The sequence below is a fragment of the Sturnira hondurensis genome, unplaced genomic scaffold (genome assembly GCF_014824575.4).
Source record: "Sturnira hondurensis isolate 20B ecotype Veracruz unplaced genomic scaffold, ASM1482457v3 Scaffold0008640, whole genome shotgun sequence".
NCBI classification, from domain to species: domain Eukaryota; kingdom Metazoa; phylum Chordata; class Mammalia; order Chiroptera; family Phyllostomidae; genus Sturnira; species Sturnira hondurensis.
Genome location: NW_028081271.1, coordinates 19,352,193 through 19,379,725, shown reverse-complemented (window position 1 = coordinate 19,379,725; position 27,533 = coordinate 19,352,193). Strand labels below are relative to the sequence as shown.

At 46.4% G+C, this 27,533-nt stretch overlaps 1 protein-coding gene across 2 annotated transcripts; it reads left to right on the top strand.

The window, feature by feature from the left end:
* The first annotated feature begins 805 nt into the window (after positions 1 to 805).
* Positions 806 to 27,334, top strand: RAB11FIP1 (RAB11 family interacting protein 1). Of its 2 annotated transcripts, XM_037055357.1 has the most exons (6): positions 806 to 1,254; positions 14,386 to 14,825; positions 15,713 to 16,499; positions 17,258 to 19,132; positions 19,910 to 20,018; positions 24,242 to 27,334. In XM_037055357.1, the coding sequence occupies exons 1-6, from the start codon at positions 878 to 880 to the stop codon at positions 24,458 to 24,460; spliced, it is 3,807 nt and encodes a 1,268-aa protein (XP_036911252.1). In that variant the 5' UTR covers positions 806 to 877; the 3' UTR covers positions 24,461 to 27,334. The 2 variants fall into 2 exon arrangements, with proteins under 2 accessions (XP_036911252.1, XP_036911253.1); XM_037055358.1 differs by lacking the exon at positions 17,258 to 19,132.
* The last annotated feature ends 199 nt before the right edge of the window (positions 27,335 to 27,533 follow it).

Genomic DNA, 27,533 nt, shown 5'->3' with positions numbered 1-27,533 from the left:
TAAAGAGAAGAGGGAAACCGAAGAGGGTCCATCAGGAAAAAATGGGGAAATGAGGGTAGACGAACCCTCCACTCCTGACTTCTGGTTTGGCAATCCACGTTCAGTTTCCCCTTTCTTCTCCTTCCCTAACTTAGCCTTTTAGCCTCACCATATTTGGTGAGGGCAGGGCAAAATAGGACACCCCACACCATCTCATAACGTCCCCCCCCTCCCCGCCCCACTTTACCTTCCCCTTTTCAGGCTTTGAAATGATCCTCCTCCTTCCCCACCCACCTGGCACCATCCCAGAACTCACCGTCCTTCACAGTAACCACACGGGCGGTCAAAGTAGGAAGAGCGGTGAATTTTTGATCGTGTTCATTTATTACTCTCATAGCCAGTGTTTACTAAGAACTCACCACGTGCCACACTACATTATTTTTTTTACAGCAATTCTAGGAGGTGATTGTTAACTCATTTTACAGATGGAGAGACTGAGACCAAAAGATGTTCTGTAATCTGTGCAAAGTCACACATGGCAGTGGGCAATGCCAGACTGGAAATGAGGTCTGATTCCCAAGTCAGTTCTCTGTCCAGTTCCGGTTGAGAGGTTGTAGATCCCATCCCTCACCTACCTACCACCTCGCAGACCAGAATCCTCCAAGCCCCGCCCCTCCGTCGCCCCGCCAGCCCCGCCCCCGGCTCTCGGGGCACCGCCCGCTTGCGCCGGAGCAGTTGGGGCCGGTAGCGTGGATGGGGCGGGGCCACCTGAGGAGGAGGGCCCAGGCGGGGGCGTGGCCGGAAGCCTTAAAGTGGCCGGGGCGGCGGGGCGGGCTGTAGAGGCCGCGAGCTGCGGCGATCTTCTCCTCGCTTTGGAACTGGTCACAGCGCTGTCACCATGTCCCTGGCGGCTTCGGCGGGCCGGGGCCCGGGAACCGTGTGGTCCCCAACACACGTGCAGGTGACGGTGCTGCAGGCGCGGGGTCTGAGGGCCAAGGGCCCCGGGGGCACCAGCGATGCGTACGCCGTGATCCAGGTGGGCAAAGAGAAGTACGCCACCTCGGTGTCAGAGCGCAGCCTGGGCGCGCCGGTGTGGCGGGAGGAGGCCACCTTCGAGCTGCCGCCGCTGCTATCCGCCGGAGCTGCGCCCGCGGCCGCGGTCACCCTGCAACTGACCGTGCTGCACCGCGCGCTGCTCGGCCTCGACAAGTTCCTGGGCCGCGCCGAGGTGGATCTGCGGGAGCTGCATCAAAACCAGGGTCGCAGGAAGACGCAGTGAGTGCGGGCCACGGGAGAGGACCCGAAGGAGGGGCGCGGGGAGTGCGGGGGCGCCTAGGCGCTTAGATCCTTTTAGAGTGATTGGGCGTCACGGCGCTGCCGTCTCAAGACGGGCAGGGAGAGACCGTTCAAAAGGGATCCCTCCTTGGAGTAGTACTATTTTCACCTACCTTCAACTTCTTTGGCTGTCCCGCCCCAGGTCTCCTAGTATGTGGGCTCTGAAAGCTGGGAGGGGTACCTGGGGCGATTTTGAATCGGCAAGACCTCGCTCAGCGTCTGGAACTTAGTAAGCACTTCATGAATTTTTAATGAATTGAAAGTACATGTGGGCTGACGGATTCCTGTTATTAGTGTGGGTAGTGTGTATATTTATTTTTTTTAATTTTTAAAATGTTGTCCAAGTACATTTGTCTCCATTTCCTCCTCACTACTCCCCCCACCCCACCTCCCACCTCGATCCTGCCCCCCCTTTAGCTTTGTCCATGTGTCCATTAAATATGTTCCTTGACGACCCTTCCCCTCCCCCACATAATCCAGTATTGTGTATATTTGATATACGCACTGATTATGTGGAAAGCTTCCTGGGTATTTCATTGTACAGGGCACAGAGAGGATTAACTGAAGGAGTGAAACCCACTGACACCCCCGGCTCTAGGGGCTCATCCAGGGACAGAACAGTGTGGGGTGGGTAGAGGTGAGGGCGCGGGAATGGGAAGTGCAGGTTGCCTGGTGATGGCTATCTCCCACCCCCAACCTCGACCACCCTGGCCTAAGAAATTCATGAGGAGAATTTGGCCCTCCCTTCCCCCCCTCTCCTCCCCAAAGAATGCTAGAAGAGTTTGGTCTTAACCCTCAGACCGAAAAATATTAACCCTGTTTGCCTGGGCTCCAAATTAGTGTGAATTTCCCAGTGATGTCTGGAGCCAGGCTCTGCCCTTGGCCAAGCTCAGCTGGGAGGTAGGCATTGTTTTTCTTTGGAGTTTGTCAAGTTCTGTCCCTAGCCCTGCTCCCACCAGATGGCTGCTCACCTGTAGCTCCCAGTTGAAGGTATCTCACTCCTGCATGGAAAGCTGGGCAAAACCCAGTTCACTCCATGATGTTACCCAGTTATTTGTTCTCTTTCCTAGGTGTTTGGAATGGAACATTTGATTATACATCTAGTATACCAAAAGCTAGTCTCGCTTAGCTTTCTTGACTACTTGCTGGACCTTACATATGCAAGCCAGGCTCATTACCACCTAGCCCCTACAGTTTATGAAGCATGCTGATTCACATTTTGTGTTTTAGATATAAACAGTATTTTAACTTTCCCTTGTGAAGGAGATGGGAAAAGCCAGAGGGTTTGAAGTTACCAGACCCCTTTTTCTGTAGGGTGGGTCCAATTTCAGCTTGCATGCTTGCAACTGTAATACCTCATTTACTTATCTGGCCAAAGATGAATAGGCATTTCTGAACTCGAATCAGATAAAAACAGAGAGCCCTGAGGTGAGGATGGATGGGGTATCTTCTTGGCATCAACTTACAAGCCATAAGGTGAGCAGTGTCTTTGCTAAGGAGAGGCTGGAGCTATGCTCATTTTTCATTTTATTAAATAACGTCAGGGGCCTTGGGTTGGCTTCCTTTCCAGCTTCAAATGGGTGCCATTATCGGTCCCTTGTTTGGTCCCAACCCAAGATGTGTGGATATTATCATCTGTCTCTACCATCTGTTTCTTATGGGAACATTTTACTCCCATGAAAGATAGAGTGCATCTCCCTGCCAGAGATGGGGACTCCAGATTCCACGGTCTGGTGCCCCTCTGGTCCTGACTCATTGTTGGGCTTCAGGCTGCTTGCTCTCTCAACACCCAGGCTTCCCTATTTTTGAATGGAGCTTGTTGCCTGGCTTGATTAGTGTTTGTAAGCTGTTTCTGGGTTCCTGGATTAATATGGATTTTAAAAGTTCTGTTACTGCTTTGTGAGGCAAGAAAACCCCCCTAAGCTTCCTATTTCAGGAAGGGTTTAGTCTTTGCATCTTCATTTCCTTGCTCTTCATTGCATGCTCTCCGATTTAATCGTGAACTGAGATGGTCACTTCTATCTCTGTCATATGAGCTGGTTACCACTGAGTCACCATATCAGCTTATAGGAAAATGGTGCTTAGTGGATTTTTTTTTTTAAATAACTGCAAACAAAGGCTTCTTTGCTTCTCTAGTGGGAGGTGAAACTACAGGCTTTCCATCTATCACTTCCTGGGACTTTCCGAGGTGCTGGGGGAACCCAGTTAGACAAATTGTCTGAGGCTAGGGCACAGTACCCAGGCCCTCAACAGGGCTGAGATTTGGAGAATGAGAGACGGAATTTTAACAAACTGGTTGGGCTAGGAAGTAATTTGAACTAGTTATTAATGGTTTGACTCCACCTCAGACACTAAAAACCAGAAATAAAACAAAAACTCATGCCCTGGCTTATGTGACTAAGAGGATTGAATACCAGCCTGTGAACCAGAGGGACGCTGGTTTGATTCCCAGTCAGGACATAAGTCTGCGCTGTGGGCCAGATCCCCAGTTGGGGGTGTGCTAGAGGCAACCACACACTGATGTTTCTCTCCCTCTCTTTTACCCTTCTCCTCTCCCTAAAAATGAATGAGTAAAATCTTTAAAAAATAAAACAAAACAAAGGCTCCTATCTTGGTGTATAGGTCTGTGTGTTTGCGTGTTCATCTCTAGCAGAGGAGGTTGCTGCTGTAGAGTGTGACCTTCATCGTGGTCGAGAAGCTGCAGTCAAGGCATTTAGAGCTGACCGTGCTAATGTGTGCATTTGTTATCTTGATAAGCCCTCATCTACCCTATCTTCGGAGTCAAGAGAATATGCTTTTTATCATGACTCAGATTCTGGGGACCTTGATTTTAGGGTGATGACACGCACTGTAAAAACACCGAACAGGGGCAGGCCTGTAGGATAGGGTACATCTAGTAGGGAAGGGTGCACAGCCCCTTTACTTAAGAAGAAGTAGTAGTGAATTGGTTTTACACTTACATGTATCTGTTAAAGACCTGGGGCTCCAGCTGGGAATCAGTTAAGTCTCCAAGATTCATAAAATGGTCATAAAAACAGACATGCGCCTGAGAGGCAGAATCAGGTGACTAACAGGTAGGGTTCTCTGCTCAGTTCTCTAGTCTCATGTGGTTTGGATTCTAGACTGATAAAAAAAAAACTTTTTAGGATACTAAGGGCAACACAATTTGGGGAAATCATCTGTTGAAGGTAGATTAAAATAAATATTCAGGCTGGTGACTGGAAGGCCATTGTGTAACTGTCATGAAACTTAATCCTGGAATCATCTTCTTTTGGACATGAAGAGGATGAATGAGTGGTGGAGAGTCGTTTCCTATGTCTGTTTAGGCTTTGAGAGGGAATCGGGTTGTGTATGAAAGGCTTTGGGTATTTATAAAGGTTAACTACTTGGAAGGACCGTAAGTGTAGAAGAATGCTGTAATAAGTTGCCAAAGGAAATTTGGGACTTTAAAGAGAATTAAGGGCTAGAGAGTTGTTTTTCTGGGGGAGTTGGGTGCAGGGAAATGACTTAGAAGACTGTAGAGATGCGTAATACACAAATTATACATAGTCAGTATAGGTGCTTATACCTTTAGGTTTCCTAAGCACACTCTTTCAGTTGTTCCTAATAGAATGGAACATTTGAGCAACACCGGTAAGGCTTTCCTTTCTTGGTATTCCCCTTAAAGATACTACTGGGCCTTCCTGGGACCGTTCGCACCTCCCACGCCGTCACAGTCCCTTCCCACTCCAGTGTAGGAAACTGATCGCTCAAAGCACAAGAGTGTTCTCTGTCTGCTCTGGGACAAACCGTAACCCGTTTGCAGCAACGGAGTGAAGTGACTAAGAAGGGGGAAATTACTTCAGAGTCATTTTTCTGGTGCTATGATAGATGTTCCCTTGTGTTTTTCATGGTATTATTTGATGATAATTTTATTTGTAAGACATTCAGTTAGCATAGGGAAAGTTTTAACTGCCTTTTCCCCCTTGTCCTTACAGTTTATCTATACTTTTCATAAATATTTTTTAATACCTACTATGTGCCAGGTTCTGGGTATACAGTGTAAACAATGGTGACCAAAACAAACACGATTCCTGCTGCCGGGAAGCTCAGAGCCTTGGGTGGCTGGTGGTAGTGGTGGTGGAGGTGGAGGGCAGAGGCATTAAACAAACAAACATGTAAATAAATAATCATGTATTATGGTAAGTACTGTGTAGGAAGAGAACAGGCTCTCATAAGAGAAAAGAGCGGGAAGGACATGATTTAAAGAAGATCACAGATAGCCTCTCTGAGGCGAAGATCTGAAGAATAAGGAGGAATTTTTCTAGTGATGAGTAGAGGAAGGAGGGCTGCTGTGGGGGAGGGGGGTGCAGTTTGTGCAAAGGCCCTGCAGTAGCTAGAGAGATTGTGTGGATTGAGGCTGAAGAGGAAGCCAGGGCTTCACTGAAGCCGGTGAGTATGAAAAGCTGAGGGGTGGTGTAATCCACTTCGTCAAAAATCGCTGTGGCTGTGGGGTGGAGAATGGATTTGCAGCAGGCCTAGTTTGGAGTCAAATAAACAAAATGGGGGGCCACCGCAGTAATCCAGGGGACCAGTGTTGGTGGCTTGGACCAGGGTGACCACTGTGGAGATGGACAGAGGTGGGTGGGTTTCAGAGAGACTCTGGAGCCTCAGTTGGCTTGGCTTGTGATGGACTGGATGTGGGTGGGGGTGAGTGAGAGGAAGTGATGAGAATGAGCGAATGAAATGAGGAAAGCTTGCTATTGAAAATGAACCAGGAAGTGAGGTCTGCTTTCTTTTCCCAGCAGTCCTTGCGATAGGGTGAGGTCACCATCACAAAGACGGTTTTGGGCAGTGACACCTGTGAGTTGAGTTGAGTCTGCTGGAGTGCATTAGTGGGAAACACAATTAAAACTAGGGTGTGTATATGTGTGTCCTCAAGTATTTACAGTTTTAATACAGGCCGAGTCTTTGTTTTGTAATAGTGTTGCTCATGTAGTTCTACTGGTGTGTTCCAGCACAGCTGATGAAGTCACTACTTCAAGGAATATAGGACCAAGAAAAGGGAAAAATAATATGTAACATTAGGAAAAGTAAACCCATAAATGGAAAATAAAACTCTGGAGGCAAGTAAGTCAACCATTTAAATGTTTTTCACATTAGGGAATGTAAGTGTATAAGAGCCCTGTGCTTTTTCCCTTTTGCTTAAACTTCCTTTTGGTTACAAAGACTTCTATTGTGTTTCTATAACCGCCATCAGTGGGAAGGTTTTTATAAATAGTATCTGTCATTTTAATTGTAGTTATTAACTAAAAAATGTTGTAATTACTTTAAAAGCAATACATGTGCTGATTAAAATGTCATCAGCTCAAACATATTTGCTTATATCACCCCTCCTCCTCTTTAATGAATCTTAGATCTATTAAAATACTTACGTTTTAATTGCCACTTGTCCTAGAAAACTGTTTTTCTCACTCTGTACTTTTGGAGGGACATTAGCTCTGGTTTAGCTCCAGAAAGGCAGGGAAACCACAACCCGAGTGGAGAGAGTGACGGGGGTCATTTTAGGCCTTATCTTCACCTCAGAGCAGTTCCCTGGGTGGCCTCTGTTTCTGGGTCTGGTATAGATCTCTAAATTCCCAGGTCTTGAAATTCTAACCAAATCCATAGTCGGACCCTTGTATTGGCCTCTGAAGAAAGTAAGCCCACTGCCAGGATTATTTTTCTTGTGAAAAACTTAGCAAGTGTGTTCTGCTCCCCTTAAGGTGGCCTGGGTCAGACCTTACGCCCCAGCTGGCCCCAGAGGAGACCAAACCTGACTTTTACCTGCTTCTCCCTTGGTCAGGGACCACGTGATCCTGTTTTTGCTGTGTGATCCATCACAGAGCTCACGGTCTCTGAGAGTGAGTGCATGTGTATGCATGTGTCTTTGCAGTTCCTTAGGCATGGGCAGGCGTGTTTGCCCGAGTGGATGTGGAGAACTGTTAAATCTTACATTTAGCCCAGTGAATTAAAGACTAGAGGTGTCAGAAGTGTGAGGGTAAAGCTCTGCTCTTTCACTTTCTCAGTTTGTGTTCTTTCTGCACATTGAAGAAGCAGGTTGCCTTCTGCGGCTTGTTGGCTAATGATGCTTTTGGCAAAGGAGGCACTTTTAGTCACTAATGAGAAAAGAAATTCCTTTCCTTCAGGGAGAGGTCTGTAGATAATCTGTTAGGGGAAAAAAAAGTCACGTGTTTGTCTCCAGGGTGCCCCTGAGGGACACATTTAGGAATGTGCCTGTGGAGAGAGAAAAGGCGGTGGTAATTAAGTGTCTTCCTGAATGTTGGCCTCTGAATGGAGAAGAGGGAAAGCATTTATAAGAAATCCCAGAAAAATGTTTCTAGAGGTGTGGCTGCTCTGCATACTTCACTTTTAAAAAGTACTCTTATTAAAACAGACATGGCTAACCTAGGCAGAACAATTAAGGCTTCCAGAAAGTCTAGTCTGAAAAGGCCTCTTGTGGTCAAGGAAGAATGGTGTCCTGTGTGCAGAGACCAGCAGTAGGCTGGGTCCTGGGACATTTCCTCGAGGGTGTGGCCCGCCACAGCTCCGGTCCTGCGGGGTTTTCCTTTTTCACACACCGATGGAAGTTTTCTTCTTAAAGATTTTATTTTTTTACTTTTAGAGAGAGGGAAGGGAAGGGAAGGAGAAAGAGAGGGAAAGAAACATCAGTGTGTGGCTGTCTCTCGTGCACCCCCTAATGGGGACCTGGCCCACAACCCAGTGGCATTTACATGTGGGCTGGAGGTGAGACACCTGATCGGATGGTAGAATATTAACATTTGTGGCTTTTTTTTTAACCAATCAAGTAAAAAAATTGGTCAGTAAATGATTGCAAGGGTGGATTTACATGGTTAAAAGTGCATTAATTTTTCTAATTCTTAGAGAATCTTGAAATGCTGTTGCTTGCTATTCCCTTTAGTCTTTTAAAAAAATTTTTAAAAATAGTCTATTTTTAGAGAGAGGGGAAGAGAAGGAGAAAGAGTAGGAGAGAAACATCAGTGTGGTTGCCTCTCATGTGTCCCCTACTGGGGACCTGGCCTGCAACCCAGGCATATGCCCTGACTGGGAAGTGAACCGGCGACCCTTTGCTTCACAGGGCTGTGCTCAATCCACTGAGCTACACCAGCCCGGGCTCCCTTTAGGCTTTACCTGCAAGGAGTTTAGTAGTGCTTTCAACTTAGAAAACATGTCTTGAACCTTATACTTCAGTGGATTATGCCCTCTTGGCGTATCTCTGAAACAGTTTGGAAGCCCTGTTTCTCGTCTGTCCTACCTGTGTAGAAACCCTGAGGACCATTAACAAAATCTCTTGGTAAGTTACAGACAGTATACACCGATCATGGTATTTTTTCAATCCCTATATGCTTTTTAATTCTGAAAATCATGTAATACAAACTAATTTTATAATTGAGTCTTTTCTTACCCCTTTCAAATGCACGTTGTTGTTATTTAATGGATGTTTGGATGCCTAGTGAGTCAGAACTGTAGGTAAATTCCCTTTGGAGAACCACCTGAATGGGTAAACTGAAACATACGCACTTCACAGAACGTCACGCAGTCATTACAAATGATCGGATCGGTGTGGAGACTGCAAGAAAATGAAGTCTGTAACCTACTGCAAACAAAGTCGCATATGTGCTTTGGCTACAACTGAGTGATAATTACAGCTAGCATTTGCCAAGTGCTTATTAATACCAGGCACTGTTCTGAGCACTTTACATGTATGAAGCCATTTGATCTTCACATCCTCGTGAGGCAGGCGTTTTTTACCCTGTTTCAGAGGAGGGGCCTGAGCCGCAGAGAGGTCAGGTAACGTGCCCAAGCTCTCTCAGCCGGTGACTGTTAAAATGCGCAGGAAAAAGACTTCAGGAAAATACATTAAAAGGTAATGGTTGGATTGGCATGAGTGTGAGTCAGTTTTTTAAAAAAAACTAAAAATGTCTCTATAACCTGTTTTGATCACTTCCTAACAGAATGTTGGTAGAGCAAATAACATAGATAGGACCAAAAATCATTTTCAACCTGCTTTTTCTGTACCCTGTCGCTTACCAACTTTTAGGATTGAGTTTGGTGACTATATAGATAGCTTATTGTTACTGGTAGAATGGCTAAAATGAGGGTAAAAAAGGATCTATTTGCTGCTGTTGCGATTTACCAGTTCTTCCCAGCCATTGTCGGGGGGCAGAGGGGAAGGCCCTCCTGGGCAGGGGAGTTGGCTGGTTGGTAATTCTATATGCAGAGTTAGGTAATGATGACCAGCCACCTTGGTCAATGACAGACTGGTTAAACTACTTAGCTTCTGGAAGGTACACACCACACATGTTTTATAGGTCATAAACATTTCTGCCCCTGTTTGCTATGCATTGCTCCTAGGCGCCCAAGAGCAGAGTCTGGACCTTTTACCTATCACTCCTCTTCAGAACCCTCATAGGCGTCCACGGCTGCTAACCCCACATGATTTTCAGCCTTAGTTTTATTCCCTGGGGAAGACAATTAAGGAACTGCTTTTTAAAATTTCTTCAGCGAAGAAAGATGAATGTGTCCTGTTTCAAAACACCACGTCAGGCGCTGTTTTGCTCTTCCTGCGTCTTCCCTGACCTGGGGCCATGATCCCCTGGGTCACGATGCGCAGTCACGATGCTTGGTTATGGTGCAGGTGACGCAGGCTGCAAGTCATGGGTGAGGGTTTGCAGAGGAAGGGAAACAGGCAGCCCGCCACTGGCCCTCGAGTCCCAGCTGGACCCTTGGAGGAGGCTCCCTTGAAATTAAACAAACACGGTGAAATGTTGCACTAACTCGGGAGCTGTGGTCTTTCTTTGCCTTGCCTTTTTTTGTGTCCAATCTGAGGATACAGTATTAGTTCATTCTGCTGGATCCCTAAGTAGGTGGTTCTTATAGCCCCTTGGGGTTTAAGCTAGCTGCCGCCAACCGTTTTCGCGTGTGAGTTATCATCAGTGATAAAATAATAGAATCTTTTCATGTCTAATTATTTTCTCATGCCTCAAAGGTAGAAAGAAAAGGCAGCAGTCATGCCAGTGCCACAGACACTTTGTGGCAACATTTGCAAGCTCACTCTCTGAGCCATCCCTGGAGTTAAGTTTTCCAGGGCAGAATCTGGCCTCTTCGTGTCGTGTTTTCAGTGCCTGGCATGTAAAACCATCCTTTCTCTGAGTCTGCCCTCAGGAATGTTGTGAAGGAAAGACATGCTTGCCTCATTTGCAGGGAGATTATTTTTGAGACATACCAGTCAGTCCTTCACAAGCGCAGTCCCCTGTCCGCGCCTCTCACTTCCCCAGAGCGGGAGCTGCACTGCCCTCACCCCGCCGCATTCCGATGAGGGCCCCTGGGATCCGCTTTCCATGGGTTTGAGAAACTCCACGTTCGGGGGCAGATCAACCCTGAGAACCGGGCATGGTTCAGTGGTTTTAGCTGTTCTCAGGGTGGTTGTTGCAAAGCCCAGGAGACTTGACAATGCAGATCTGGGCAGTAGCTCCGACTGGCCACGGGGAGTGATGGGGGCGGGTGGAGGGGGGTCCTGTCCTGCGTCTTTCCTTCCTCTACCCAGTTCGTTCTTTTTCACATTTCCTACTGCTCTTAACAAGGCTTCTTTTTGAAAATGTAGACTTAAATGGAGTTTTCTGTACCATTTTGTGTGATTTGAACTTTTACCCTATGCCTGTTTTTACTTAAAAAATATAGTTTATGTAAGTTTTCTGTCACTTCCTATGTATTCAGAGATCCTTTTATGTTTTGAAGAACTAGATTTTAATTATAAGTAAAAATCATTATTTGCTTATGGAAGGGATCATTTGATATTTTTTGGTGGGTTTTCCCAGAAAGGGGTTTAAAAATAAACTTGCTACATTGGGATTATGGCTTTCTTTCTATTCTCTGCCCTTTGGACTAGGAACCCAGCCCTGATTTCTGAGATAATGCGAGGTTTCTGGGCCTCTGTGAAAGGTAATGCTGAACGCACCCACGCTGACATCACATGCTCTGTGGCCGTGCTTTAATATTTATGGACTGCTGCAAGGTGCTGGAGTTAAGTGAACTTAAAAGCAAATGAGCCCTGACCTGTGTGGCTCAGTGGGTTGGGCATCGTTCCACAGAGCAAAAGGTTGCCAGCTTAATTCCTGGTCAGGGCATACGCCTGGGTTGCAGGTTCATCCCCAGTCTGGGCATGTAGGAGAGGCAACTAATAGTTGATTTTCACATCGGTGTTTCTTTCCCCTTCTTTCTTCCTCCCCCCCTTCTCTCTAAAACTAAATTAATAAAATCTTTTTAAAAAGCAAATGAACAGAAACACTTAAAATGGAATTGATGTTTTAAATATTAAAACCCAGTTACATGTTCTGGTTTGGGATTCCATAAGGTGATTTATGGATCATGGCTTTCACTGTTACCAAATTATACTTGTGTAATATCCCTTGGATAATATTGATAATAGAAGAAACAATTCCCGTCTTCCTCTCTGGCTTTTACAAACCCAGCATAGAGTCAGCTTTAGCTCAAGCTGTTTCTTTTTCATGGCAGATGCTAATAAACCCAACGCAGGTATTTAAAAATTCTGCACATTTGCATGGGATGCTTACCTGGCTCTGATTCTGTCTGCCTTTCACTTCCTTAAATAGTCTGATGGCTGTTCTTGGCTACCTGGTGTTTGGTTTGCTTTTGAAAATGAGCAGACAGGACCAGTGGTGAGGGGCCTGTGCATCCCTCCAGATGGTGATGGAAATTTCCAAAACGAATCTCATTCTAGTGCCTGGGGATTGAACCTGTGCATCAGGTGATAATAGGCCCTCAGGGAGGATTCTAGAGTTGGCTGGAGATTTGCTCCAAGTAAACAGCCCTCAGCACTGATATTTTTGGAAAGGTGCGCCTAGTCCCCAGAACTGTCGGGTATTCTCTGAAGGTCTGTCCGTCTCCTCATGCCCTGGGTGGGAGGCGACATGCTCTGCTGTGGCTGCTGTGGTCATCTGAGCCCTCACACTCAGCTTCCAGCAACTTCCGCTATTCAAGGTGCCTACAACTGGTATTTACAAAAGTTAGCCACCCTCCATCACCAAGGCTACCATTTAGCACATGACTGTCAGAAGAGAAAAGTACAAATAATCCCCTCGACATCTGAGTCAGAAATATGCAAACAATTCCAGGCCAGCCCCTGGAGAATGCACTGGACGGACGCTGGGCCGGCAGAGGCCAGGTTGTCTGTCAGAGTGGTGCCCCACCTCCCTCTCCAGCTGTGGACTGTGGTTTCAAAAACCACAAACTCGAGATTTCTCCTCAAGGTCCAAAATCATAGCTCACACCATTTTCTCCGGTCTTGGCTATGTGTTGATAATGCAGGTTAAATTCTCTTGATGGCTCTGTACACTGGACTTTATGAAAGCTTATGATTTAGAACTGACAGCAAACTATGGGGAGTTTTTTTCTCTTTCTACTTTTATCTTAGGATGTTTAAATCAGAAGCGGAAACCTTCCTTACAAAGAGTTTAAATTCGAGCCCTCCTTTCTGTGTGTTGCGGAAGGCGGCCTGCTGAAGATAAGTGAGGAGAGCCAGCAAAGCAGTAGTAGTCTTGGTGTGTGGCAGAGACGGGGCTCTGAGGAGCAGAGCCGGTTGGGAACCCACTGTGCCCCTTAGCACTTGTAACACCTGTACCAGTTGCCTCACTTACAGGCTCGATCTCCTTATTTGTAAAATAGGTAGAACATCTCACTTTAGAGAGAAAGAGCTGTCATTCTGGCGAGACTTAACTGAGGATGTTGCTCCGTGTGTGCATGCCAGGGGTGCTGCACATGGTGCTTACGCGTTAGATTTCTACTCCCCTCTGCCCCCTTCCTGTAAGTGTAGGGCCAGCCGCCTTAGGGGGGGCAGTGATCTGCCCTGTGAGCAAGGCAGGCTGAACATGAAAGAGGAAATCGTGCTTGTTTGGGCAAAACCATCATTTCCTTAAAGCCCTTGGCCCTCAGCTCTTAAATAGGTCACTGAAGAGAAAGTCAGATCTGGGTTCTCAGCTTGTGAAGGTGGCCCTGGGGCTGGCTGTCAGGAGGTCACGCACTTGGAGCTGCTCGTTCTGTCGTGGATGTGCCTCACATTCTTGCAGTTTCACCAGCTGGAAAACGCTGTGGAGAGATTTCCTTTTTCTGAAGTTGGTCTTTCAGTGGCGTCAGAGTGATATATCATTTGCCATATCTTGAAGTAGTTTGCAAATGACCAAGAGAAATCCTTGAGTAATGTTTGAAATACTCCCCCTTTCTTCCTTGATTATTAAGCTAGGGAAGAATGCATCCTCTCCGTTTTTCTCTTTAAAAACACTGTGGCAAACAAATGCCACGTACGTAAGAAAATGTGCCACTTTAACCATTTTTAGGTATACAGTTTATGCTGTTAAGCACATCCACACTGTTGTGCAACCATCCCCACCATCCATCTCCAAAACTTTTTTTATTTTCTGTGACTGAAGCTATATCCCCACTAAACACTAACTCCCCGTTCTCTTCTTCCTCCAACTCCTGTGACCGCCATTCCCCTTTCTGTCTCTTTGCCTTTGACTAGCTGCCTCATGTAAATGGAATATCTATATGTTTTTACTGTGTCTTATGTCTCCCGTGACTCTCTGGCGGGGACCTTTCTATAAACTCTTGCTTTTCTCTGAGATTTCCTTGTAAATTTGCACTCTACCTTCTCAACTATTTGTGTATAATCTTTGCATTTTCTCCCTGTGGAAGGAAAATACCAGTCATAGGACATGATTTGATGGAATGTTTATTTTATTTTTAGACATAATACTATTAAATTAAGATATTAGGTGGTGCTACACGAGTACAGAATCAGATCCTCTCTTTTGCCTAGTGGATGATGCCTCAGAACTAAAGCTACAAGTTCTCTCTTCGTCCCCTACCCCAGCCTTGACTCCCCAAGGAAGAGAACATAGAATGTGTCTGTGTCAGAGGCTGGTGTTTGCAGAGAGGAGAGGCCAGTTAGTGGGGATCATGAACACTGTTTTGGGCTCTTCAGCCAAAGTAACCTCTCAGCCTTTCTCCTTGTAGGTGGTACACCTTGAAATCCAAGCCAGGAAAGAAGGAGAAAGAGCGAGGAGAAATCGAGGTTGACATCCAGTTTATGAGAAACAACATGACCGCCAGCATGTTTGACCTTTCCATGAAGGACAAGTCTCGGAGTCCGTTCGGGAAACTGAAGGACAAGATGAAGGGGAAGAATAAGGATAGGGCCTCAGACACCGCTTCGGCCATTGTCCCTAGCACGTCACCCTCAGTCGACAGTGATGATGAGTCATCTTTGAAAGACAAGAAAAAGAAGTCAAAGCTTAAGACCCTGTTTTCCAAGTCTAATTTGCAGAAAACACCGCTTTCCCAGTCCATGTCTGTCCTGCCCACTTCGAAGTCAGACAAAGTGCTGCTCCACCCTGGAGACTTTCAGCCGAGGTGGGAGGGTGACGATGAGGATGAGTCCTCCTCCGCCTCGGACGGTGAGTCTCCTTCTGTTCCCTACTGGGCCTCTCCCCCAGCTTAGCTCACTTCGCTCTGCGGGAGAAAAGACAAACAAATCTTAAGGGGAAGATTTTAGTTCAGCTTCTCAGTGAGTAAAATGACGGTGGTGAGGATGATGGTGGCGATTGGTTAGGATGGGGGTGGTGCTGGCGATGGTGATGGATTACCTCTGTTAGGAGAGCCTTCTCTGTTTTTTAGCCCTCTGGTTTCTAAAAATGTACAAATTCCTTTACCAAAATGCCTGACTTTGTCACTGATGCACATTAGTTCAAGCTTCTGGAACTGACAGAATGAGTGTATCCAGGGTTGTTTGTCTTTTTTTTCCTTTAAATTAAAGGTGAACCATAGAACATTACTGGTATTTCATGAATTCATCAGGTATTTATTGAACTCCTAGGATTAGGCTTAAATGTCACGGGATACGCCCCTGGTGAAAGCTGAGGAGTCCAGTTCCCCGAACTCTGAATTAACTGTGTATTTTGAACAGCAGTTTCAATAATCAAATTCCTACTGTTGGCCAGATCTTGCAACTCTAGCAAGGGCGCTCCCCTTTCCGTTGGTTAAGCACAGGGTTTCTCAGCTTCAGCACTACTCACAGTTTGGCCCAGATGATTCTGTGTGGCGGGGGGGGGGGGGGGGGGGGCGGTNACAGATTCTGTGTGGCGGGGGGGGGGGGGTGCTGTCCCAGGTGTTGTGTGATCTTCAGGTGCATCCTGAGGCTCTGTGAGCCAGGTGCCAGTAGATGCCCCCACATGGTTGTGACAACCAAAAATGTATCCAGACACGGGCAAATTCCAACCCTTCCCCCAGGTTTTGAACCATGCGTTGACCTTATTCCCCTTTTCCTCTGTTTTCCTTCCCACAGTCACGTCTCACAAGAGAACGGTAAGTGCAGACCCTAAGCAGCTGAGCCAGATCAGCTTCAGCCTGCCCAGGAAGGAAGGGCTCTCCTTTCTCGGCGGCCTGCGGTCCAAGAACGACTCCCTCTCCCGCTCCAACGTCTGCATCAATGGGAACCATGTTTACGTGGAGCAGCCGGAAGGCAAGAACGAGACCAAGGACAGCACCTCTTCCTCCTCCCCGTCCCCACAGGGCTTCAGGAAGAAGCATTTGTTCTCGTCTACAGAAAATCTGGCCCCCCGGTCTTGGAAGGAGCCTGGGGAAGGGGGTGCAGTGCCTTCTGACAAGCGGCTCTTGGAGTCTTCCACAAAGAACTCTCCGAAATCCATGACCCTGCCGTCCTCCTGGCTTCCAGTCAGCGGGGACATTTGGGAAAACACAGGTCCAGCGAAATCAGAGGCTGTGAAAGAAACCAAAGAGAGCAAGAAGCAGGAGAACAGGAAGTCCTCTCTGCTTTCTCTGGTAACGGGAAAGAAGGATGTGGCGAAGGGCAGTGAAGGCGAAAGCCCTGCTGCCCCCCTGGGGAGGGAGAAGGAAGACATGCTTCGGGAGGCTGCGCCAGGGCCTGTGGAAGGCCTTGTGAAGAAACCCGAGGAGGACACAACAGCCATCATCTCTGGGCGAGGAGAGTCCCTGAACCCCTTTGAAGAAGTGCAGATTACAGAACCGGAAGCTGACCCAGGGCCGAAGTCTGAACCGACACCACTTGTTACCTCTGCCAGGGCTCCCCAGACCAGAGCCGTGAAACCTCGGTGAGTCTCGGCCCTTGTCGCCCGATTGTCAGACCCAGGGGAAAGCCACGGGGTGTAGCAGATTCTGAGGGGTGCACGTTGGAAATGCCAGGTTTTGGTGGTAGTGTGTGCAGGACCTGTGTTTGAGTTCGCACACATCTCCCGTTGAGGCTGATGTTATCTTTCCTCCCTGCACTGTGGCACTGATTTGCTGTCATCAGAGACGCTTGGTCCACTCTCAAGCGTGCATGTGACGGTTCTCTGTGTTTGCTCTGCATCTTGTTGCAAGAGCCTGAATGAGCCTTGGGGGTTCTGCTTTTCAGCATGACTCACATTCCCTCACAGCATTGCTGTGGTCTGGGATGGGAGAGGCTTGTTTCTGAGATTCTGCTTGCTTTGATTTCCCAGGGACACACACAGATGCACACAGATACACAGAGACTTGTTCTTCAAAATCTGTGTGTGTTTCTTGTGGTGCATCTTTTACTGCTTTGAACCTTTTAGATGCTTTTGGTGTTTATCGCCAAAAGAAGCGAGGCTGTTGCTTTCCCTGGGCCTTTCTGCTTCTGTTGGAGAGCCCCTGTGTTGCAGATATGCTTGGTGATAGCAAGTGTCCCTTTTGCATATTGAGGACTGTTGTGTTCCTTTTTTAACTTACAAAGGTACTGCCCCAAGTATAACAGTAAGTTCTCCCCTTTGAATGACTGTATTTTTTACATGTTTTCCGCCTCTCCAGCATCTGCAACTGACCTGCAGATTTTATCTTGTCCTTTTTGCAGACTGGAAGTGTCTCCAGAGGTTCAACCCACAGCCAGGCTTCCTTTCCCCAACTCTCCTCCCTATGTTTCTGCTTTCCCCTCCAGTTCTGGTCAGACACCTGTCCCTTCCCAACTGGGGCTTGAGTCAGAGACACAGTCCTCAGAATCTCCTGTCTTCTCCGCTTTCTCACCTCCACTAGCAGCTCCCATTTCCACATCCACTCCTATTAAAAGCTGGCCTTCCATCGACCAGGGCCAGGCTGGTTCTGAAGAACCACCCCTGCTCCTTAAAGCAGAGTTGCGAAAGGAGAATTTAACACAAGTTCCAAATACTGTTTCTCGTGCCCTGGGATCACTTTCCAAACAGCCCCCGGTTCCCGCGTGTAAAGGTTCAGAAGAGTCTCCAGTGGGGAGGACCAGTGAGATAGACACGGTCAAGAATACGAGTGGTGATGGTTTAGAGAAGTCTCTCTTGATGCAGCCTGAAATGGGGCAACAAGAAGAACTGCTGAGGTTTCCCCCCAAAAAACAGCAAGACTATGTCCCTTCACCTGACGGGGCCCGAGAAGTAACAGTTGCCCTTTCAGTGAGAAGTGGCAGGACGGAAAGCCCAGCTGGGAAGCCTCCGATGCGGCTAAACGCCGACTTGGAGAGTCCGCCTGGGCCTTTGGAGGAGAGCGGACTTAGGGATGGTGCAGTGCCTTCTGCAGTCAACCCAGCAGCACCTCCTCTTCGAATGGGAGGACCGGTCTCCTCACTTGCCGCCACCAGTCAGAGACATGAAGAGATGGGGCTGAGTGTTGATGAGGGCCAGAAAAAAATCAAGAAGCACGTGTCGTTTTCTGAGCAGGTCTTTACAGAAGGGGAGGTGGAGAAGCCCCCTGGACCGGGGGAAGAGGACAGAAGTAACGCCCAGGAGCTGAGGCGTGGAGGGGCTGCCCCCGGCAGTGTGTCGGGCAGACAGCCTGCTGAGCCACCCCATGCAGAAGACGCCAAGGGGGAACTTGTGATTGCACCCAGGCCGCTGGATTCCGGTGTGCCAGGTGCCGTGGACGACCACCTTCCCCTCCCCTCGTGTGAGAAGAGTGTCTTAGAAGGCCCAGTGTGTGACCCAAGTCCAGGGAGAGACATTCCACTTTTTAGGACTAAGGAAGATGATACTCTTATGGCTCAAAATCAGAGCAAAGCCAGTGACCATGAAGGTCTATTGTCTGATCCCATGAGTGACCTTCAGTCTGCCTCAGATGTTAAATCTCCAGTCACGGCTGATTTGGACTTAACCCTTCCTTCCATTCCTGAAGTCACATCGGATGATGAAAGAGTAGATGAGGTGGAAGGTGACAGAGAGACAGCAAAGGTGGTGACTTTGGAAGTGGGAGCTTCCTCTTTGAGCACCTTGCCTGCCCATCCTGAGAAGGTGCCGAGTGGCGAGGCAGCTGGGTTGGCAGTGCCCACGGACAGCCTGCATGACCTCAGGTCGAAAGCACCCGAAGCATCTGTTAGGGCTTCTTCAGAGCAGAGTACAGCTTCAGGAATTCATAAACTGTATCTTGGCAGGAGCTCCCGCTTGGATACACAGCTGCCAGGCCCTGGTGATGGCGAGGAGGAAAAGCTGATGGGAAATGGGAGGCTAAGTCAGCCTCCTGACTCGGCCCTGGATTCTGCTATCTCCAGCCCCTCCTTTTCCGAGCCCTCTCCTGCCACACACTCTCGCCCTAGCTGTCCACACCCTGACACTCACCACACCAGTACAGCAGAATCTCAAATAAAAGCAACAGCAGAGGGCCTCCCTGGGAAAGTGGAGAATTCTGGCAAGAGGAAGCCGCTTCTTCAGGCCTGGGTCTCACCCTCGGAGACACATCCAGTCTCAGCTGGAACTGGGTCAGCCAAGCACAGGTGAGAGTCGGGGAAGATTGTCTTCGTACATGTGAGCAGTGCCCCCTTTGCCTTTTGCCTGTGGAGGTTATTGTGGCTTTTAACTGCACGGACGCACTAATGGGAGGCCCACCTGTTTGGCTGGTCGGGCCTGTTTTAAAAAGGGTTATCTCCTGTGGTGGGAATACCTTAAGAGCAATCTTGCTATAAACTCTGTGTTTGTAGCAAGAACGTAGCGTTAGCCTTCAAAAATAGTTGAGGAGTGATTCCGCACAGTCAGACTTGGATCCCTCAAATAGCGTAGATGTGCTACGACCAGTATCTTAACAGTGTCAGAAACCAGGTGAGATCGAGTGGTAGCAGCAAGCTGTGTTTTAAAGCTTCCTTTTTGCACCATTCAGTGTGAAGCTGGCATGTTTGTTCTGAACTCCTTCTTTACTGCTGGGGAACAGAAGGCTTTGCACGGACGCCCACAGTGGAGTGCTAGGCTGCAGTCGCCTCCCAAAATAAGAGATTGGCTTTAGTGTTCTCCTGGCATCAATAGTGAGGACGAGGGGCTTGTGAGAACGTCAACACACCTGGCGCGAGGGGTGTGCTTTGCTGGCTTGCCTGTGGCTGCCTGCTGCCAACTGCTTTCATTTCCTCAGGGACGTTGGCGTGTGTTAGACCGGAGATGAGAACAGAGCATCTGACCACTCTCTGCCCTTGTCTCCTTGGCCGGCTGCCATCTTTGAGATGGGCAGAGTCTCAGTTTGCGGTAACAGAAAGGTCTAAGGACCCTTTCTCCTTTTTCTTTAGACTTCATCCTGTGAAGCCAATGAACACAACAGCCACCAAGACTTCTAACTCCAGCTTGGGAACTGCCACTATCATCAGTGAGAACTTGATCAACGAAGCCATAATGAAGGTATGTCTTCTCCAAGAAATGGACATGTTAATTAGGGATCTAAAAAAAACCCCATATCTAGAATCACCATTATGTACAGCTCCTCGGGCCATGGGTAACTCCAGGAGTGACTTAATCATGCATCTCCTGTCTTTGGATAATCTTTAGAAGCCTTACCTCCCACAGTAATTACTTTTCCATTATGGTTATTTGGTTATTGTTGAATTTGTTGTATCTCAAACAACATAACTGACATTAGCACTTCTCTTTAATAAGAAGAAAATGTCATGCACCCTCAGGCCCATTCAAATGAGATATTTCCATTGTTCTGTATCCTTTTTTATCTTTTGGCAAGGATATAAAATTCTTGTATTTATAATCATTGCATAGATATATGCAACTTTTGTAACTTTATTCTGAAATAATTTCAAATTTTAAAACAGTTGCAAGAATAGTACAAAGAAGTCCTATGTACCTTTCATCCCAGTTCACCACTGGTAACATTTTATAGGATTTATTTTTCATTCTTCCCACCCCTGCTTTGTTCTCTTTTTGTGTGTCTATGTTTTTTTTCCTGAACAATTTGAGATTAAGTGGTTTATATCATGCCTCCCTTACCCCTAAATAATTCAGTGTGGATAAATGTCCTAAGATCAGGACATTTATCAAAATCAAGAAATTTAACATTAATGTGATACTCTTTTATCATTTATTGTCTGTATTTCAGTTTCACCAATTGTCCCATTAATGTCCTTTTTAGGGTAATTTTCCCCTCCAATCCAGGATCACTCATTATATGTAGTTTTTTCTAGCCTTCTTTGTTCTGGAATAGTTCCTTGGCCTTTTTTGTCTTTCAAGACATTTTCGCCTTTGAAGAGTGTAAATCAGTTGTTTGTAGAATTTGCCTGAGTTTGAATTTGCCTGGTGTTTCCTCATGTTTGGTTGAGGTTACACACTCTTGGGGAGGAATTAACTATAGAAATAACGGGTCCTTCTCCATGTGTTGCATAAACAGGCGCGTTATATCAGCTTATACCAGCTGTGGAAGTGTTAACTCTGCCATTGATTTCTTTTTGAAATTTTTATTTATTAATTTGAGAGAAAGAGAGAGAGAGATGGATTTCTTGCGCCACTTAGTCATCCCTCCGTTGGTTGATCCTCGTGTGTGCTGTGACCAGAGATTGGACCCACAACCTTGGTGAATCAGGACGACGCGCTGACCAGCTGAGCCAACCTGCCAGGGCGGTGCTAACTCTAGTGACTGAGTTTAGGTGGTGTCCACCCAGGTTCTCAAGTGTACAGTTGCTAATTTTCCCTTTACAATTAATAAGGAATTTGTGGGGAATTAATTGCAGACTATCTAAACATCCTGTTCCTCGTCAACCTTTGATTCGCAGGCTTTAGTGTCCGTTGATGGATATGGTAGTTGCAAAATGATGATATTTCCAGCTCTAGCAGCTGCATGGAAACACGCTTTGGTTCTTTTTCACTTAATAGTGTAGCATAACCTTTTTTGCATGTTGCTACTTAGTTACTCTTGGAATGGTTATACCAATATTTACTTGACCATTTCCCTATTATTGGATATTCAGGTTGTTTTCTGTTTTAAAATTAAATTTATTGAAACAAATTTAATTGGTTAATAACATTGGTTATTAACATTACATAAATTTAAGCTATACAACTTTACAATATGTTTTCTGTTTTGCAAGATGAGTAATACCATAGTGAACAGTTTCTTGCATAGAACTTTTTTCTTCCATTAGATTGTTTCCGTAAGCTCAATTTCTTGGAAGAGTATTGCTAGATTAGAGGCCCGCTTCTCTTTAAAAAGCTTGGGCTAACATTTTAAAAAAAAAAACTCGCTACAAAAACAACTCAACCTCCCAGATGATTTCTGCTTTGAGTGTCTTCAGCCTGCCCTTCCTGGTACGAAGATCGGAAGGATTTAGAATCCTACCTTGTGGCAGACCTCTGGTCTTTGACTCATTGTCACATGCTCTGGAGGAGAATGATTTCCTGAGTGACTGGTGACCATTAGTGGGCAAGGATGCATTGTGTTTGAGCTGTGTGGAGAGGAATTACCCAAATGACTATTGGGGACTGTAGTCGGTAAAAAATAAAGTTTATTTTTACAGATGGCATCTCCAAACTTCATTCAGTTATAGATTTTACAGTCCCGTGGACTCCAGGACATCAAACAGTTTTTGTTTTTAAAGTAAAGCGTTTTGCGCTTGTCTCCTTCCCTCTTGCAAGCATGTTGAAAGTGCTAGGTGGTTGTTAATGCCTCTGAGCACACTGTACCTATGCCACCAGGAGCTGGGGTGAAGTTTCACTAAAAGCTGGAGATCTGAGTTTCAGGTAGAGAGGATGAGTAGTAATAATGAGTTGTGGCTGGAAAGCGGTAAGCATCGTCTAGCCATCTTTCCTTATCTCCCAACTACCAGCTGCAGCCGGAGCGGTGCACCTACTATGTTTTAGCCCTGCCCTAAACATGTACTATAACTGGAACAGCTCAGCTTGGCTGGCCTCTGTGGCTGTGTAGAAGAGGCAGCGTTTGTCTTTCTGGAGTTAACAATATTTACCAGGAAACTGGGCGAAAGAACAGCATGAAGGTGATGAAAACTAAAGTCATTTAGTGGCCTCCCATGCCCTCTTCCTTTTACTGTGGAATGCAGCTTGGCTCCAGAGAGAAACAACACCTAACTTTCAGGAAGTGAGCCAGAAAGACCCTTGGCTCCCAATTTATTTACTCTTCAAAGCTTGTTTAATCAGGGGCTTATCTCCTGCTCCTGATGAGAGAGAATAACTTACTTAAAACAAAAGCGCCTGCTGCTTGGTTCGCCCATGATTTTATAAGCCTGGCTGTTGCCCCTCCGCCTGCCTGCAGCAGACCTCTGGTCCTGGACCCTACCTAGTAAATACTCGGAGTAAATATGGAGAGTTTCCTGGAGACTGCTGTTGGCTGGCCATGTATTGGATGCTTTGCACTAAGGCAAAAACAGTGCTTATAGAAAGAATCACTCTTTGGAATGTTGCAAAGTAAGACAGAGGTTAAAGAAAGAAATTGCATAGTTACAGCTATGAAAAGCCAGCTGAATCTTTACTATATTGGGTTGCGGGGAGGTATTTTTCTTAGGGCCTCCATCTGTTATAGATGATTTATAACTAGGGGTATATTATTTACTCAGGTGGCTTTGACACTTCCCTTTAAAAACAATACAGCCAACTACATCCGAAAATCATCTGTCTCATGGAAGACGTTGGCCACCATTTGAATGTACATCATTATTATTACAACTGTGTAGGGAAAAAATCCAATGTAAAAATCCTGGGGGAATATGCACTACTGAGCACTGTTGTTTCTGAGCTAATGGGCATTTTCTTTGCGTCTGTTCCTATTCATGGCCATTGCTCACTTTCTGTAATGCTGAATCGTCTTATGGTTCTCAAAGTCATCACATTCCTAGAATCTTCTAATGACTTCAAAGCCCTGCACACTTTCCCCTTTGGAGTACAGAATCTAATAGCTGTTTGACAGTTTGTATGAAATACCTTAAGTGTACGCCTTTTTAATCTTATGCATTTATTTTATTAAGGAAGTGTTTAAAGATATGACCAAAGATTTATGTTAATAAGTATTAGTTAAAATGTTATTATATAATTGTGAAAATTGAAAATAACCTAAATACCCAGTGAGAGAGATGGTCAAAATATAATGCAATTTTAAGCATCCATTACAACAGCAATTTTTGCTAAAACTTAATGATGGGAAAAGACTCACAAAATAATAGGTTAAATAAGCTGTACAACTATATTTTGTGTGATATTAAAGTTGTAAAACATACCATAAAGAAGCCAAGGGAGAATAAGAAAGAGACCCAAATGTTATGTGTTGGAGTTATAGGTAGTAATTTTTCCCCTTCTTCCGTATTTGAGATTTTCAGTGATGAGCAAATGTTCCATTTATAATTAAAACCAAAATCCTGTTTTCTGGGAAGGAAGTGACTTGTAATTCATCTCCAAGGCCCGGTTCACGTGTCATTCTGTCTTCGAAGCTTGTCTGACCACCTGTGTAGGAGTGGTTTCTTGTTCGTCCAGCTCGGGAGGCACATTGTACCTTCCTGAACTCTGACCTCCTGAGCCTCGGGTTACGGTCACTGAGCCCCTCTTTTGTATTTCTCTTAGATCTTTAGACTTCTTTGCTGACTTTATCTCTTTTTTTCCCCTTTTCTTCTCCAAAGAAATACACCCCCTCGGACCCTGCCTTTGCTTATGCACAGCTAACCCACGATGAGCTGATCCAGCTGGTCCTCAAACAGAAGGAAACAATAAGCAAGAAAGAGTTCCAGGTTCGTGAGCTGGAGGACTACATCGACAACCTGCTAGTCAGGGTCATGGAAGAAACCCCCAACATCCTCCGAGTTCCGGCTCAGGTCGGCAAGAAGGCAGGAAAGATGTGAAAGGCCGGCGTACAACACTGAGACTTCTCTGTGCATTTGTTTCCACCTCCTCCTGAGGTCAAGGACTCCGTGTGCCTGATAACCAGCACACAGGCTCCAAAGTCCCCATCTCCCTTGCATGTCATCTGGCAAGAGTCAGTCCTACTGCCAGGAGCCAGGTCAATTATTACAATGAATCTCTTACTGTACATTCCCAGGGTGTTATTTTTAAATGCCACTGTGCCTTATGTTGTAAATACTTCATGTCTGGACCAGAGACATGGTCATAAGATCTGATCCTGGCCCAGAGATTCCTGTGGTGCCAGGGGTGTCAATATATTTTCTACATTGGGATTTCCTTTCTTTGATGTTGAGATTCTACAATGTGTGTCCCCCAGTCATTAATGCTTGGGGTGAAACGAGAAGGTGCTGTGTTACACATCCTTTCTTGGCTGTTGAGTAGCTCAGGTGTGGCTTTTTGGCTGCAGATGCTAAGTTTTGATACCATGTCAACCTCACAGGCTTCTTAGACTTGGTCTTGATGGGACCGAGCAGAAGAATGCAGGGAAAGCCTTTGAGCGTGCCTTGTAGATTTGGAACAAGTTGCCTTTTCGGAACATCAGCTTCCACTACTTTCTAGCCTCACAGAGTGCTCTGTGCAGGGCCACAGGCCCTGGAGAAGTGTAATAGAACGAGGGGAGTGAGAGAGTCACTTCGCACTCAGTTAGGGGGTGTTGGTCCGAGTCCTTCCATGACAGCAGGGTCCCTGCTGGCTAGCATGGCCTGGCCAGTGCCTTGGTAAGGGGTTGGGTGACCCAAGTGCTTGCTCATACCGGCTCTGCCAGGTATGGAATGACTTTAGCAGGATTCCTGTGGCCTTTGCCCCTGCGCCTTAGCGCCCCGGTTTCCTGGGCAGCTCTTCCTGGCATTTCTCTCCCTTGTTATGAAATTGTAAAGAAGGTGATACTTATTTTGGGATTGATGCATTTTAAAAATTAGATTAATACACATATTTTAAAAAATTAGGACTCTTGCCCTCTTCTTAATATGCCAGCTCTGGTTCTTCAGATAGTTTCATTGCTAGTTACCTAATATTGGAAATAGAAGGGTTCTGTATAACTCCTTTTTTTCTCCTGGTTGTGACAGAATCTCATCAGATCTTGACCTCTCCCCCTGGGGGAGGAATGTCACCGGCCAATGGGGTGGGCAAGGGTGGCAGTACTAGCAAGTATTAAACTGGGAGTCTCTTCTTCGTATGTTCTTGTTATGTTGATGTTAAGAGGCAAGATTGTTGGCAGCAGAATTTCTTTTCAAAATCATGTTTGCTTCAACCTTAGTGTTATTGGAGCACTTTAATCTGAAGGATGATACTGTAACTTGATTTATCTAATTAACTTTTAATTATCTATAACTATTTTATTTAATTCATTCCTACAGTACTGGGGACCATTGTAAACTTCTCAGATGACTTGTATTTTTGTAGTGCTATGAAACTTATTTACATACCTACAAAGAGAACTGTGTTCACTTGAACTCTGAAGATGTACATGTATATATTTGTTCTGCAACATGTTTTTTACTTGATGTATTTTGACTGTGATAACCCAAGTGTACTGGGGGGGCAGGCGTGCTCTGAATGGTTTCTCCTTTGAAGAGCTGGCAGGGAGACCTGTGCTGTTCAGTGGGGCTGCTGGGTTTGGAGATTGCTGCTAGGACCTTGGGTGTGTACCTTGGTTGGTATATAAGAGGGACGTCTGGGTGGAGGAGTGAATTCCTGTGCTCTGAAATGCCACTTGGGAACTCTGGAGAATGAAGGACAATTTACTTCAAGGGTGTCTGGTTTCTGCCACTGCTGGGGAAAAATTCAATTTATGGTATTCCTGAATCTCTCAAAGTGGTTAGCCTGAAGGTCACTAGTTAATAGCTGTCCCTGAGGACTCTGCTTTGGGGGAGAATTTATTGAAGAAAAGCTTTAGCCCGCTCTGAGCCATTAGCAGGGCTTGTTGCGTTGGGGTGCACCGGACCTGTAGGAGAACTGGGACTCGAATGCTAATGTCCCAGCTGCTGTGAATGCTAACCTGATGGACGGGCCCTGGGTGGAGGCTGTGCTCGGGAAAAGCAGGGGCAGCTCTCCCCTTGGCCTTGCCGAGCTGCCTCCAGAAGGAACAGTCAGTACTTTAGGGAAGCATCAGATTAAATACCAAACACTTGGCAATGAATTTCAAATGGAGGTCAGCTCCGTGAAAAAAATGTCAACCCTTTGCTTGGTTGTTTCATATCATCTCATTCCTTGGACTTTGACAGGTGTCCTGTCCTTCCCTTTTATTTCTCTATCTTCACCTTATCAGGGCAACAGAATGGCAAAGGAGAAAGTCTGCCCTTGGCCACACAGAGCAGCTGTTGACCTGAGAGGTGTGTGCCTGCATGCACGTACCAACAGGTGCGTGTGTGTGGTCCCAGCAAGCACATCGGGGAGAAGGAGGAAGGTCCCTGACACTCAGCCACATGCTGTGTTGAAGCCCAGCGGCAACTGGGTGTTAAATTATGCAGGATCTTTCCTTACCGCTTCCCTTCTCCCAGCCGACTCTAGTCTCTGTTTTAGAACTACGAACTAATAATCTCTCGAGGCTGAAACATTAATTGTCTTAGGTGGAGAATGAAATCTCCTAGTGTCCATACCAATCTCAACTCTGTGGTTTCTCAGTGTCTATTATGTGAGCTACTAATGTGACCTCTTTCTCCCCCCAACTCTTGAAGGATCGCCCAGTGTTTTTGGGTTATAGAGTTTTTTCCTGCTTTGTTACTTTGGGAATTTTGAATATCTCTGATTTTGTTCTGAAGAAGTAACCTAAAATTTCCTACAACACTAAATAAAATGGTACTACCTTTTAAAGATTTACGTCTGTGGTTTAGTATGGGTGCACTACAAATTTCTCTATCCTCCTGGACGACTTTCCTCCGTGGTGTCGGGTGGGTGGCCAGTGTGTTTCTTGCCCCCTGAGAACCTCTCACCTGCATTCCCACTGCTGCCGCCTCGCCTGGTGCCCAGGGTCCCAAGGTCCTTTCCTCTCCAGGGGAAGGAACGCCCTCCTCT

Bases quoted from the DNA above. Each gene is read 5' to 3' on its own strand.
- RAB11FIP1 (XM_037055357.1), top strand. From the start codon at position 878: ATGTCCCTGGCGGCTTCGGCGGGCCGGGGCCCGGGAACCGTGTGGTCC. The intron at 14,826-15,712 runs GTGAGTCTCCTT...TCCTTCCCACAG, and splicing joins GTCCTCCTCCGCCTCGGACG to TCACGTCTCACAAGAGAACG. The intron at 20,019-24,241 runs GTATGTCTTCTC...TCTTCTCCAAAG, and splicing joins TCAACGAAGCCATAATGAAG to AAATACACCCCCTCGGACCC.